Below are 14703 nucleotides of genomic sequence, written 5' to 3'. Positions count from 1 at the left end.
AATCCGATAATTAAATAGTAATGATAAAGATAAAATATATGAATGTAAAGACAAGAATGTCAGTGAGAAAGGACAAGAATGTTGTCTTTAGGAATATTATAATGCTATTACAAAAGAATTTGAGATGTCTTAACAAGACAATTACAATTGAATATACACGAGGTTATTTCTGAAACCGCCTCCAAAGGGAAGTAGTTGCAACAATCTTGACCATGTCCAGCTTGCTTGACCGAGGGCGAGCACAGGGCTCGGCCTTTGCAGCGAGGGGGTGAGGCTGAACACATCATTAAAAACTAAGGGTGTGTTTGGTTCATTGGGTTACACATTAGGAATGAGAATCAAAATCATAATTAGTGTTTGGTTGACAATTTTTTAAAACACAATTATGAGATTTGATTACCCCTTCAATTAAAAAAACACATTCTCTAATTAAAAAAAAAAGTATCATTTCTATCTTATTGGTAATATGATTTTTGAGTTTGGATTAGTGCTTTTAGATTTTTGTTTTGATTTTTTTTTTTTTGTTCATATGGGTGCTTTGGATGTCATTATATTAAGATCAATTGTCTTGATTTTTTGTTTTGTTTTGTTTTTTTTAAACCTTTATTTCTATTATAACTTATTCATAACCAAACAACAATATTAGTAATAATTCAAATTTAACCATACTACCAAACATGTAAAATACTTCATCAAAACTCATATCATTACCAAGTATGATTCTCATTCCGATTACAATTCTCATGTGCAAACCAAACACACCCTAAATATAATATTAAGGAAGCTATTTTGTACAAAAAATATATTTAATGTAAGGTTATGCAATTAGTTTCAGAAAAAAAAAGTTTTTTTTTTTTTTTATAAAAATTATAATATCATTAAGTTAATTGACAAACACCATTGTACATTACTAATATCGAAAAATGTGGCTTTAGTAAAAGTAAGTAAAGAGAAAGCAAGTCAAATACTCACTCCGTCAAAGATTAGTAGAAAAGCCAAGGGCAATTTAGTCAAGCCATTGAAAATTTGTACTACTCCGTGGAAAAAATGTACACTCACTCGCCTCGGCGGTACTCCGCGTCAAACTGTTCCTTTGGATTTTTGTGTCCCTCTCCCACCCACCCCCGCCCGTCCTCCCCCCCCGCCCATCTTTTCATCCTCATTTATCTCTGTCTCCGTCACTGTTGAACTTGAGCATTCATCATCAGTATTGAGAGAAAACTCTGTGCGCGAGAGGGACCGAAACCGCCTTTCTACGCTACTCGTTTTTCCTCCATAAAAAGGTAGCATCCTCCTCCCTTATACTTCTCTTCATTCTCGCTCTGTCTCTCTCTCTCTCCCCGACTCCATCGAAACCCTAGTCTCATCGCCAATTCGCTCTGCTCCGCGCTCCAAACCGTTCAAAATTTCGTACATTCAACGCCTCGCTCGCCGATCGGTAATTCCTTGCTGCATTTCGTTTGCTCGGTTTCGTGCTTCGTCTTTGCTTATTTTCCTCCATTTTTAACTGTAATAGTAGCTGTTCAGTACTGGTACCTGCATTTCCTTTTCAATTATGTTTTTCTTAATCCATACTTGCTTGCTTTGTTAGAATTGAACTCTAGTCAACTGTAAGGGAGGTGCCGCGAATTTCGTACTACCACTGATGCACGGAAATCATTGATAATTTGCTTAATTATGTATGAATTGCTTGTCCAATGATGTAGTTCTCTCATTGAGATTCGAGAAGTGGTGCACCAAACATTTGTAATAAAAAATTTACTCTGTATGAAAGGATCAACTTAGTTGACCTCAAATACATTTGGATTAGGTTAGCTGAGGTTAAGAAATGAATACGTGGTTGATGGAACTGTTGTGATTTATACTTCAAAATTAGTTTCATTTTTGTTTGATGTGCTTTTAATGTAATAAATTGAGGTTGATGCTAATGAGTATGAATGATCTCTGTTCCTTTAGCATTGATTTGCCAAGTTGATAGTAATATAGTTTAATTTTCCTTGTAATTCATTTTGTATTGTTGCCTTATGGACTTCTGTGATGTTAAAGCAGAGTTCAACTGAGCATACTAAATTTCTTAACTATAGTATTGAAGTTGCTGTCCAATAATTTTGTTTGGAGTAATCATTTTGGCCATGTTCAGGTTTTGTTGCACTTCAGCCAAAGCTGCTTGCGTGAGCTCAACTGCAACTCTTTATCTACAGGTCTCTTCTGGGCATCTTACTCAGTCATGGCTGGTGACTCCACTACAGGGTTTGCTAATGGGAAAATCAATCCTCAGACTGACCCACAGAGGGCCTACCAAGTTGTAGTAGCTGCCACCCGTAATTGGGGTATTGGCAAGGATGGGAAATTACCTTGGAAACTTCCATCTGATCTGAAGTTCTTCAAGGAGGTTACCATAACTACATCTGACCCTAGTAAAAAGAATGCTGTTATAATGGGCAGAAAGACTTGGGAAAGTATCCCTCTTGAACATCGCCCTCTTCCTGGCCGTCTAAATGTTGTCCTTACTCGGTCTGGTAGTTTTGACATTGCTACTGCAGAGAATGTTGTGATGTGTGGAAGTTTAGGCTCTGCTCTGCAACTATTGGCAGCTTCCCCTTATTCTCTATCAATAGAGAAAGTCTTTGTCATAGGAGGTGGTGAGATTTTCAGGTTGGCATATTTACTTGCCTCCCTTTGTTTATTGTTTTTTTTCATTTCCTTGTAAACTCTTTTGTCCTTTTTTCCTTTCCCCAATTAATTATGTATGTATTATGTATATATATAAAATTTCAGGGAGGCCCTTAATGCTAATAAATGTGAGGCCATTCATATCACTGAAATTGAGGCAGACATTGACTGTGATACTTTCATGCCTGGTATTGATACTACTGCATTTCAGCCCTGGTACACATCATTCCCTTTGGAAGAAAACAAGATCCGCTTTTCTTTTACAACTTATGTTTGTGTGAGGAGTTATGAAGTAGATGTCCTTACTCAAAGCGATGCTCTCACTCCTGATAATGGCTTAGAGCTTGAAAAGGTTGAGGTTAAAGCATTCTCTTTCTTGCCTAAGATGATATTTGATAAACATGAGGAGTACATGTATCTGAGGCTGGTTGAGGACATCATAAGTAATGGTGCTTCAAGGGATGACAGGACTGGGACTGGTACTCTGTCAAAATTTGGTTGCCAGGTAGTGGTCATGTAAAGAATGCATATCTACGTGTGAAATGGTTTGGTTGATTTGTTATATTTATATCTACTTTAGTAATTTATTGACTTTTTGTGATTCCCCCCTCCCCATCTTCTTTTTAACTTGAAGATGCGGTTCAATCTGCGGAAATCCTTCCCACTTCTTACAACAAAGGTATCTCTAAAAGTTCAATTTGGATGCAATAAATAGGTTGCCTTCTCTGCTGTTTCATTTTCCTTTAATTAGCATGCTAAGGTCTGTATTGGGTTGTAGAAAGTATTTTGGCGAGGTGTTGTTGAAGAACTTTTGTGGTTCATTAGTGGTTCTACAAATGCTAAGGTAATTATCTGTTATCTCTATTCTGTTTTTTGTTCCTTATTTTTTTATTTGGATGACTTGGCCGTTTTTGCTTAAATATTGTAAGTGGTGTTAGTCTTTGTGTTATTATTATAACTTTATTTGTACAATTTGCAGGTCCTACAAGAGAAGGGCATTCATATATGGGATGGAAATGCATCAAGAGACTATCTTGACAGGTAGTACATGACTGTGTTGTTCTGTATACTTGCAATGATATGGATCTAAAAAACCATAATTCACTTTTTTTTTTTGTTTTTTTTTTGTTTTTTTTTTTGTTTCTAATTTCAGTATCGGTTTAGAGGATAGGGAAGAGGGTGATTTAGGACCTATATATGGATTCCAGTGGAGACACTTTGGGGCTAGGTGAGTTTCAATGTTACTTGTTTGACCTATAGTTAGTGAGAAGATTTAGTTATGACATGATTTGTTGGGCTTGCATTATGTAGGTACACAAACATGCATGCTGACTACACTGGGCAAGGATTTGATCAACTTTTGGATGTTATAAACAAGATTAAAAACAATCCAAATGATAGACGAATTATTCTTTCTGCTTGGAATCCTTCCGATCTCAAATTGATGGCACTTCCTCCTTGCCACATGTTTGCACAAGTTAGTATTATAAATAGTAGTTGTCAGACAATTTTACTTATCCAGTTTCTTAAATGCATGTTCTCATTCCTATTTGCAGTTTTATGTAGCCAATGGTGAACTATCTTGCCAAATGTACCAACGCTCTGCTGACATGGGTCTTGGAGTGCCGTTTAACATTGCATCTTACTCCCTTCTGACATGCATGATTGCCCATGTTTCTGGTATTATTACATAACTTATATCTGGTTCTGTGTTTGCATTAGTAATACTAAAGGTTGACTTGTCCAGAGGCAAAATGTGTTCCTTTGTGCTTTTCGCCTATTTGTCATAGCCTGATAGCCTTCAAAGTCTATTGTTCCAAGTGCTTCAGAAGGCATGCTTATGAGCATCCCGTCCATTATGAGTGCCTTATGGTTCCCTCTGTAATAGGTCTTGTCCCTGGTGAATTTGTTCATGTCATAGGAGATGCTCATGTTTACAGAACTCATGTCAGACCTCTGCAAGACCAACTTCAGAAATTACCTAGGCCTTTTCCAGTAAGAAATACAGAGTTTCTTAATTTCTTTTGCTTTTCTGTAGTTTGGTTCTCTCTATTCAATTTTCCGCTGGGAAGTGGTGGACATATGCTTCCTTTTAATATTCTTGATCTCTTTTTCTTTGTCTTTATTTTATTTTTTTCCTGTTGATCAACATTCATGTAGATACTGAAGATCAATCCTGAGAAGCAGGACATAGAATCCTTTGTTGCTGCTGACTTTAACCTAATTGGCTATGACCCTCACCAGAAAATAGAAATGAAGATGGCAGTTTAAAAAGTTTCAGATTTTCTTTGTGTGGGTAGAATAAGCATGAGATTCTCCCCACAAGGTATTATACTTTTGGACTGGTAAGTGGATCTTCTTTATTTCTCATTTTCTCCTTCTTACTTAAAGTCAAGCTCATTCAACTGTAACCTCTTGTTTTGTTGTTTGCATCCTGATAAATCTTTTTACGTGTTAAAATTGACTGGCATTGCGTGGTTTGTTGAAGTTAAAATTTCTTTCCTTTTTTATTTTTTCCAGGTAGTGCTACTTGGACCATTAGCAAGTCATTCAGAAATAAATCTAAGTATTATACTTTACATTACTGAAGTAGGGACCATGAATCCTTTAGTTCTACATGAAACTTGTGGTTCTAAAGTGATTTAGAATGTATCTTTTGGTTTGCTACTATTCCTAATGGGGCTTATTTTTTAGCTTCCCCCAATCTCTCCTTTTACTGGACAAGTATATCTCGTTTACAGTGATGTGTATATTTGACTACTTGTGCGGCTTATTAATTATAGAGGAAGCTGTTTTTGCTTTGTAGAGAGTTACATGATTGATTTTCTGTTTGTGTTAATGAGTTATGGGTTCATCTAAAGGATAAATATGAAAATTTCAACACTTACCCACCTTCTGTTTGTGTTAATGAGCTCTGGGTTCATCCAAAGGATAGATATGAAATTTTCAACATTTTCCCATCAAGGTCCCGTGTCTTCCATCTAACTTCTTGGAAATGTATTTGGTCGTGACTTTTGGAATTTAGAAAGTCTATAAAGCACTTTTCCCTTTGTCTTTTACTATTGGTTTCTTGCCAAGTTTTCCACTCAAAAAGTCTTGGTGCGTTATAAAATTATTGCCCAAATAGAATGCGATAGAATACCTGCTATATAATTTATGAATATTTTTGAAATAATGATATTGTTATGTATTATTTATTTATTTTGGAAATTTTGACGATTTTTCTAACTCTTATCACTAAGTGGAATTTACGTCCCGTTAGACGAGTAGACTTCACGCCTTCATTTAGTCCGCAAAGTCAAAAATCAAAATTGATTATAGAGATTTAAGAGAATGTCAAAAATCAAAATTGGTTATAAACTTATAATAGTAGGTTTAACTCTTAATCGTCTTTGAAATCTTTGAAAAGTATAATAAAGATGAAATCAGATGAAAAGTCTCCCAAGTTGGCTACTGTGAAGTGTGAACAAATAACATAGACGTTCCCTCAAAATTGAGCATACAATAGAGTATAGGTAAGAGGTGTGTGATGTAGCTTAGGGCTTGTGTTCATAATGATAATGATCGTAAATAATAATTTAGTGGGAGGAGGAGGAGGTTTCACCAGGTTCCTCATGTTCTGCATCTTGTTCTTCCATTGCTTTCGCTTTCTCCTTGCTTTCATCAGCTTCCCTTGTTTTCTCTTGGAGGAAGTGAAGGAGACAGTTGAGTGCTTCCTCGACTCCCTCATTCCTCAGCAACTGTTCGCCCACCTCTGCAGGTGTCACATTCACATTCTCCAACAGAAGTTGGATCTCTGGGAAGAGAGAATGGTCCTGAATTCCCAGATAATTGTCGGCCAAAGTCATGAAAGCAGCAGGCGTGCAATATGACATGTGGATGTGCACATCCATTCTACCAGGCCTCAGAAGTGCAGGCTCCAATCTCTCCTTGTGATTTGTTGTGAACACTATAATCCTCTCATCCCCACAGCTCGACCACAACCCATCAATGAAATTAAGCAGCCCCGATAATGTCACCTATACAATCGAGCACAGAATATATAAAATATAAATGTGAGGGAAAATCCCGTCTTACTTGAGTGCAGATTAAACTTACTTCTTGGGGTTTAGGCTTTCTAACAATGTTGATAGTCTGTGCTTGGCTGACATGATCTCTTAGCATCTTCAAAGCCTGTTTGTCTGCCTTCCCATCCTCTATATCCAGGCTGCAATCAATGTCTTCCACAACCAGTATCGATCTGTTCCCAGTGGCCAGAAGAATTCTCCTCAGCTCAGAATTGGCATGAATACCAGTCAGCTCCAAATCATATATGTCAAACTTGAGGTAATTAGCCATGGCTGCAATCAAGCTAGATTTCCCTGTCCCGGGGGGACCATACAACAGATACCCACGCTTCCATGCCTTGCCAACTTTCCTGTAGTAATCTCTCCTCCTCACAAACCTGTCAAGATCCTCCATGATTGTCTTCTTCAGCTCTGGATCAATAGCCAGTGTTTCAAACGTTGAAGGGTGATCCAGGTTAATGGAGTTCCACGTATAATCCCCAGAACTCGAATATACCCTCCTCATGTGTTCACTGTTCATAGTGTAGATTTTCAGAGTCTTCCTCTCCTCTTTAACTTTATTTGATTCATTTAGTATGAAAGGGAAGTAGGAATCTAACACCATGTTCTTGTGTTTCTTGTGAAAGATGAGCCTGAAATAACGAATTTCGGATTCTTGCCCCCCTGAAGATTGCCCTGGATACCAGCTCGACCGTTTGTTCTCCACCCTTACTGTAACCTGCCTCCATTTGAGCTTCACACCATTGAAAAAGTCAACTTCTTCCTGATTTCTGTCCACTGAAGTTGAGATTTTTGTCTCTTTTTCAGGCATGCTGACTCTGAATCTGCTAATGGAATTGGAAACCTTACTCCCCAAGTAGATTTCTGCTGCCTTGTATATTTGGTTGTTGCCCAGCCCGTCATATTCGTTGATGATCAACACCATATCAGAAGAGAAAGACTTGAAGAAGAGATTGATGTTTAAGTAGACATATTGTTGCAGTTCATATGGTATGAGGTCCCTGGCCAGTGACCTCACCACCATGGCTGATGCAGCTACTGAAGCTGCTGTTGAAACAATGGTTTTCGCAGAGGCCATGTTTATGTTGATGTGATCAGAAAGAACATTAGAAATCATTGTATGTTGAGACTTGAAGAAGAAGAAGAAAATGTACTCTGAAGGTGATGAGAATCTGTGAGTGGTTTTCTTGAATGAATACAAGGCCTTAATACTATATACTAGGGGTTGTGGAAACCAAGGCAAATTTCTTGGCTAGTATTCATACCTGGCCAACTGGTCTTCTTTGATTTTTCTTCCCCATTTGCCAATTTCTTGTTTGTCATTGTCTGCATTGACTTCCAACTGAAGTCAATAGTCAATGCGGAAGAAATCAGAAAAATACAGACAAATCACATAGTATTTATCAGCTCATGCCCTAAAAACAAGTTCCCGGTCTTCCAAATTCCATTCTAACCCTAAATACATTTAAGTTTCTAGATCTAAATATAATCTAACGATATTGAATAAAATCTACCAGAAACCTAAACAAAACAAGTTCCCAATCTTCCAAATTCCAACCACATATTATTTCTAATAAAATATCAAAACCAGGATTCAGAATTTATATATAAATATAATATAGTGCTAATACATTAGGATTATGGTTTCCAACTATTTCTACTGTACACATCACATTCCAGTTTCTATCATCATGGGCAAGTCTACAGGAAATTGTTGATGCCAAATACTAACATCATATCAGCTTGACCTGTATTGTGACCTCGATCTTAACCTAATTAAGTCACAACTAGGATTATGAATTCTTGATGCCCTACAATCCCCTACCAAAACCTACTTGCGTAGGACGACTATCGGATCGGATGCCCGAAGATTGTAGGATACCCGCCATATATAACCCACTTAGCTTGCACCACGTGTCGAATGTCTGAAGGATGACAATATACATACTGAAGTTGATCTAGAACAACCCAACCTGGGTAGCTAAACTTGTGCTCCAACACAAGCACACATAATATGTATATATTTCCCAATCTCTTATGGGAATAGTATTTTCTTTTTTATAATTTTCTGGGAGATCTGATCTATGTTTAAGTTGAACCAAAAACTGACAACTCTTCTTCTTCCCTCAAAGCCCTTTGTTGCCTTGCAATGAAATCCTCCACTTTACGCCTAAAGGCTTCGCTGCTCATTTCTTCCGTCGCCACCTCACTTTTCCGGCGACTCACGGACGTCGCAGACCTCCTTAGTTCCCTCCCAGGCGCTTCCTCGCCGCCGCAGTAGTTTAACCTCTTCAACTTCTCCGACTGGCTCCTCTGCATTATTCTCCTTTCTTTGGCGTAATATGTACATGCAGTAGTTTGTTTCACCTGTTTCTTCATCTCCCCATTATAGTTGCTGTAAAAGCTCTGATTCTTATTCCCAGATTGTTTCATGTATTCCTCGTGGAAATCGCCTTTCCCATTGCCGGCGGACCCATGTTTCTCCGGCGAATGACCGGACTGGAGGAACAAGACGATGAATATGGCGTTTCCGACGACGAACACGAAGCGGGGACTGATCAAGGCGCCGGAGAGCCCCCTGAAATACTCGCCGGAGAGTTTGAAAGCAGCGACGTTCAAGTGAGCGGAAACCCTACAGACTATGCCCAAAAACATGCAGAATTCAAGAAACCGGAGCGCGGCGGTGACCATTTGCATCCTCCTAAACCTCTGAATCGCCTTCGCCTTCTCGGCTTTGATGTTCCTAAAGTTGTCTGGACCCATTACAGAAACTTCGGGTGGTTTTTTATCGGATCGGAGACGATGGAAGTTGGCCGGAATGGAGTATTATTTGTGGTTTAATTTCTCACTCGAAAAACAAGCGGCTTTGGATCGGAATCCTATGTATAGCCACTCTGAACGCACAGGAATTATGAGTTTCAGAACTCATAATGAAGAGTAAAGATCATACAGGGGAATTGAAAGAAATGGAGAAAAACAGAAGAGAGAAGAAAGAACTTCTGCTTTGCTTCTTGTGCTTCTGCTTCGGAATGGAATGGAAGCACTAGGGAGGCACTTCTATATATAGTGCAAAATAATTATTTATTTATTTTTCTTCTTTCCATTATGCATGGTGTATTATATTTTTCAAAATATACCCTATATGGCCAAAGAATCTTCATTACTTTTTAATTTTTAGCCATAGGTAATATCTCTCTTAATGGTAACTTTAGTGAGTGCCCGCTATAACAAATTAACAATGATTTATAGATTGAGTCAGCTATATTTTTATAATCTTAGGTGATTTATCTTCTTACCTTTTTTTTTATTTTTTATTTTTATAATCTTAGGTGATTTATCTTCTTATCTTTTTTTTTAAGAACACAAAGTCTACTTTATTTAGAGTGCACATTTGGTAACAGTTTTTCCATAAATCAAATAACTAATAATTTTGTCATTTTTCTAAAATTTCAGGTCGGTTGTTCCACCCAAAGAGGTGCCTACATTCAACGAGGGAATTAGTCACTATGGTTAAAAAATTAATTGAAAGTATATGGTAAATAAGCAGGGTACATAATAATAAAATGTGCATGTTGATTGTAACAAGACTACGAATGTTATTCGAAAGTAAATCAACTTAGATTGTATAGCTGATCAGCTCAAATTAAAAAGATAAATAGGCAATCAAGCATCTAATTAACTTGGCTTGGTTACACATCATGTTCATTGAATCATTGTATTGATTTGGTGTAAAATAGGGGATCAACAGTACACTTTCTAAAAGTGTAACAGTGGGGCATTTTAGGTACAGGCTTAGACATGATGTTTTGATACTACAAGTAGCTAATTAATATAATTAAGTTGAGAATATGGAATTAGGATAGCATCTCCACCTCAATTATTCAGATAAGGAATCATCCGATCCACATGCAATCCTGTAATGATGATGAGAGTGAGACAGATCAAGAAGTAACCAAGCCTTTAATTTTATTATGGATTAGTTTATTTTATTATGGTTGAGCGGCATAGCTGTGACCCCTTAAATGAGTGGTACGGTTTCAGGTTTGAATTTCAGTGTATGGACATTGACCTTTTGTGCTTAGTAGATTGAGAAAGTAGGTATAAACAGAAATTATTACATTGTAATAGAGTCAATAGTATTAAAAAAAAACGTATATCTCTGTAAAAGTGTTAATTTCTATGATGATGTCGAGAACTCAAACCTAGCTAGTAATGCACACTTTATTATGGGCGTGAGCATATAGCCATTAATGTGCAATCCAACTATTAGCTTAAGCTTTTAATTGAGATGGAGTACATGCTTCAATTTGGTATCAGAGCCAGACCTTTAGCCATTAATGTGCAATCTAACTATCAGCTTAAGCTTTTAGTTGAGATGGAGTACATGCTTCAATTATGGGCAACTTATATAGGGGGTTGAACTTTAAAATTTTGTGATTATTAAGTTAATTATCTGATTAATATGATTAAGGTTACCTCCTTTGATCTTTCGGTTTAAAACTAGTTAGGGTAGGCCAAAATTGTCTTAACATTAAGAGGCAGTTTATATTGTGGACCACGAATAAATGTTTAATTTTAATATACTTAATGTATATTATTTGTATATTAAAGGTTCATTATTTGATAAATAATGAACCTTCAATTTAGTACTCAAATAATGTACATATATTTAAAAGATTAATGTTTAGCGTATAAAAAAATATACATTTAATATGTTATAAATATATGGTATATCAGTATTTCACCATATAAGGTGAATCACAGTCCAGGTATATTGATTGACTTAGTGGGCAAGAAAAGATTCAATCACTATGAGTTAATCCTTTCGAATAATCTAAATATCTACTATCTACTAAATGTATATAAATTAAATATAAATATAATAAGAGCCAATGTTGCTAAGAGTATAAAAGGAATAAATATTATGTTGGTATAATAATGTGTATTGATAACTTTACATTTTCACTTATTCATTGTACAATAATAAAACATTTTCAAAGTTATCATCTTTCATTTATGTGCAAACTAACAAGCCAAGCATTGGGTGCTCAGATGGAACTAATAGGGCTCTCATTGAGGGAAGGTTACAGGATCAAACCTTGATGGTGGGGTCTTGATTCTTTGAGTTGAAAGTTTACAAGATGCATAGTTCACATAGGTAAACTTATTATAATGATGTTACTTTTTTTTTTTTTTTTTAAAAGTTAAATTTTACTTGACTCATCGATATCTCATTAAAAAACCTTAACATATTTTAATATTAAAATTGTTAAGACATCATTTTTATTCTCAATTATAATTGCTACTACTACTAGTTGAAATTATATTCATTTTGATATATTAAAATAATCATTGTCCCACCCCCCTCCCCCCACCCCTTCCCCTCCATTCGATCGAAAAAGAAAAAAGCATTGTTAATTTATATTAATCATTTAATATTTAAAAATTATATAAAGTATTTACTTATTTTAATTTTTGTATTGAATATTAATTTAATTGTGTAATACGCACATTATAACTATATTTATAACCATAATAAAGAGCATAAAATTCTGCATATCAAATTAAGTGTAATAAAAAACTACTTTGGAAAGCAAGCACTCCATTGGGCTCGAAAGCCTTTCCTTAGTTATTAAGAAAATGTGAAGTAAAGGTCTTCTTCCTTTTCACGTTATAATAATAGGTTTGATTTTTCTTTGTTGGGGCCGGGACACATGCACACACCAATCAATAATGGAGGAATGATTTAACGTGGCTATTAAAATCAATTTTGTTTGTTTTTGTCTAGAAAGGGAGACGAGATAAATGAAACATGATTCTCGTGTTATAAAATTATAAATTTATTTTTTTTTTCTAATTTCTTTTCAGTCTACCTTATCATAGTATTTGGTAACAGACATCTTTAGTGTAGGGCAAATTATTGTATGAACCATTATAAAAAGTACATTTTTAATATACTAAAAGTACATTATTTATGTACCCAGTACTTAAATAATGTATTTTTTCTGAATACAATGTATATTTTTAATACACTAAAAATACATTATTTATGTGTACTAAATATACATTATTTGATAGTATAGTCCACACAGTTGTGTAATTGCAAGTGTAATTTATGAGCTAATAATATATATACATTATTTGATAGTATATCACACTTTTTTTAGTAGTGATTTATATATGGTTACGAGTTTTCCTATTCGTAAAAAAAATTATTTGTTTTTATTTGCAAAATGGCCCCTCTAACTTTTACGATTTTTTAATGCAAGTTCCTAAAGTATTATACTTAAGCCCTACACTTGCCACTTGGTCTTTCAGTCTTCCACTTAGCACTAAATTATTGTCTATTGAGTTGGACCCATTCAACGCCACGCCGGTGAGTATTTTTCATGTGACTTTTAAATGCTTTTACTCCTTCCTTCTTACATGCACTACCACAATAATTTCATTTTTATTTTTATTTGTTTAAAATATTTTAAATAAAAACAAAAACTTTTACTACTCCTTTGTCACTTTACTTATTGTACAAAACTTCATACCTAAATTATGGTATAGAATCTCGATAACAATTAACAAAATAAAGTGACTAAACTTGGTCAAAGTGAGATCAGTCAAATGAGATCGGCTCAAGTTTTATTTGAAGAATTAATCCAACAAAACCCAGTCCATTGGAGCTATCAAGGGGTGTTATCACTGTTATGAAGTCAATTGATTTGCGCGTGAGGTGCTTAATTATGTGTTTATTGTTTGCATAATATTTATAGTTATTTATAATATTTGATTTTTTTAACATAAAAGTAGATGTTATTGTGCATTATGTGTAAGAAAAAATAATTATTATGCTCTTATTTTAAAAAAGTAAACAATATTTGTAAGACCAACTTTACCAGGAAAAAATAAAAAAATATGGGCCAGGTAAAGTGGGTTGAAAGATTGATGAGTTAGTAATGGATTTTGTATATGAATCTTTTATCTTTATATATGTCATATAGAATAAAGTATACCATTGATTCATACTAAAGAGTGGTCCATAATAACCATATTCTTTGCGGAAAAATATAGTTAATTTTCATACCATAAGATCATGAATTTTATTTTTGTTCCTCCCAAATACTCTGTCGGGCCGGGGTGTGGGGGGCCCTTAGGGTTGGGGTTCAGCCTTTTGAAATAATGAATTTTATTTTTGTCAATACTCTCTCAATTGAGCATATCACATTAAGTCTTGTTAGTGCACACATTAGAGTAGTGATTACAAGTTTTTCTCATCACCTAATATAAATAGTCAATTTCAAAGATTTGAAAATGAACTAAATATAATTAGGTATTATTGGTTAAAAGTGGTTAGGTTTTAGGTCCACTGCAATAACCAAATTCATTGAATGGTTAGGTCTCTAACTCAAAATACTAGATTCTGTACCAAATTTTACACCAAAAGAAATATCCGTAACATATTTTTAAATCAGTTTTTTTTTTCATCTCTAACCCATTTAAACCAAATTTTATTTTTACACTAAAATAATTTATATTCTCATAAATTAAAAGTTTATATGTATACTTTTATTATTTTAATATAACATATATTTTTAATTTAATGTAATTTAATAAATTACAACTTTAATTATGTTTTATGTGGTTTAATATTTAATTAAATTATATTCAATATTAGTTTTGTTTTAATCATTTTGATGATGAGATATTTCAAATGATATAATTAATTTTTTATAATATACAATTTATGTCTAAATATTTAATAAAAAAATGTAAATATATTTAAAAAAAAAAAGGATACAAAAAAATTATTTAAAAAAAAAAAAACCATGACAAAACAGGGACAAAATGAGAAACAAATTCCTGCACCAAAAATGGCATTTCGTGAATAGTGCAGTGCCATATATGGCACTACAGTATTCATGAAACGTCAAATTTTTGCCACAATACCATGTTCTTTGGAGCAGTTTGATAT

General features: G+C 34.7%; 3 protein-coding genes across 5 annotated transcripts; 1 reads left to right on the top strand and 2 right to left on the bottom strand.

Moving 5' to 3' along the window:
- Positions 1–1177: 1177 nt before the first annotated feature.
- LOC109165210 (bifunctional dihydrofolate reductase-thymidylate synthase-like) lies at positions 1178–7656 on the top strand. Of its 2 annotated transcripts, none has more exons than XM_019313882.1 (12): positions 1178–1438; positions 2141–2655; positions 2779–3178; positions 3308–3352; positions 3452–3517; positions 3653–3714; positions 3827–3901; positions 3985–4150; positions 4230–4353; positions 4562–4668; positions 4834–5018; positions 7548–7656. In XM_019313882.1, exons 2-11 carry the CDS (start codon positions 2228–2230, stop codon positions 4942–4944), a joined length of 1584 nt encoding a protein of 527 aa, XP_019169427.1. In that variant the 5' UTR covers positions 1178–1438; positions 2141–2227; the 3' UTR covers positions 4945–5018; positions 7548–7656. The 2 variants fall into 2 exon arrangements, with proteins under 2 accessions (XP_019169427.1, XP_019169426.1); XM_019313881.1 differs by lacking the exon at positions 7548–7656 and adding an exon at positions 5194–5478.
- LOC109165212 (AAA-ATPase At3g50940-like) lies at positions 6063–8140 on the bottom strand. 2 transcript variants are annotated; one of them, XR_002051503.1, is made up of 3 exons: positions 6772–8140; positions 6189–6692; positions 6063–6152 (listed from the first exon to the last, which is right to left on the bottom strand). XR_002051503.1 is itself a non-coding variant. In XM_019313884.1 (2 exons), the coding sequence occupies exons 1-2, from the start codon at positions 7855–7857 to the stop codon at positions 6252–6254; spliced, it is 1527 nt and encodes a 508-aa protein (XP_019169429.1). In that variant the 5' UTR covers positions 7858–8140; the 3' UTR covers positions 6063–6251. The 2 variants fall into 2 exon arrangements, 1 of the variants encoding a protein (XP_019169429.1); XM_019313884.1 differs by having other exon boundaries at positions 6063–6692.
- A 688-nt stretch (positions 8141–8828) lies between these two features.
- On the bottom strand, positions 8829–9503 carry LOC109164863. The gene has a single exon (XM_019313409.1). It carries the CDS (start codon positions 9501–9503, stop codon positions 8829–8831), a length of 675 nt encoding a protein of 224 aa, XP_019168954.1.
- Positions 9504–14703: the final 5200 nt, after the last annotated feature.

The sequence above is a fragment of the Ipomoea nil genome, unplaced genomic scaffold, assembly GCF_001879475.1.
Source record: "Ipomoea nil cultivar Tokyo-kokei standard unplaced genomic scaffold, Asagao_1.1 scaffold3069, whole genome shotgun sequence".
Classification (NCBI taxonomy): Eukaryota; Viridiplantae; Streptophyta; class Magnoliopsida; order Solanales; family Convolvulaceae; genus Ipomoea; species Ipomoea nil.
This window is presented reverse-complemented; position numbering and strand designations above follow the sequence as displayed.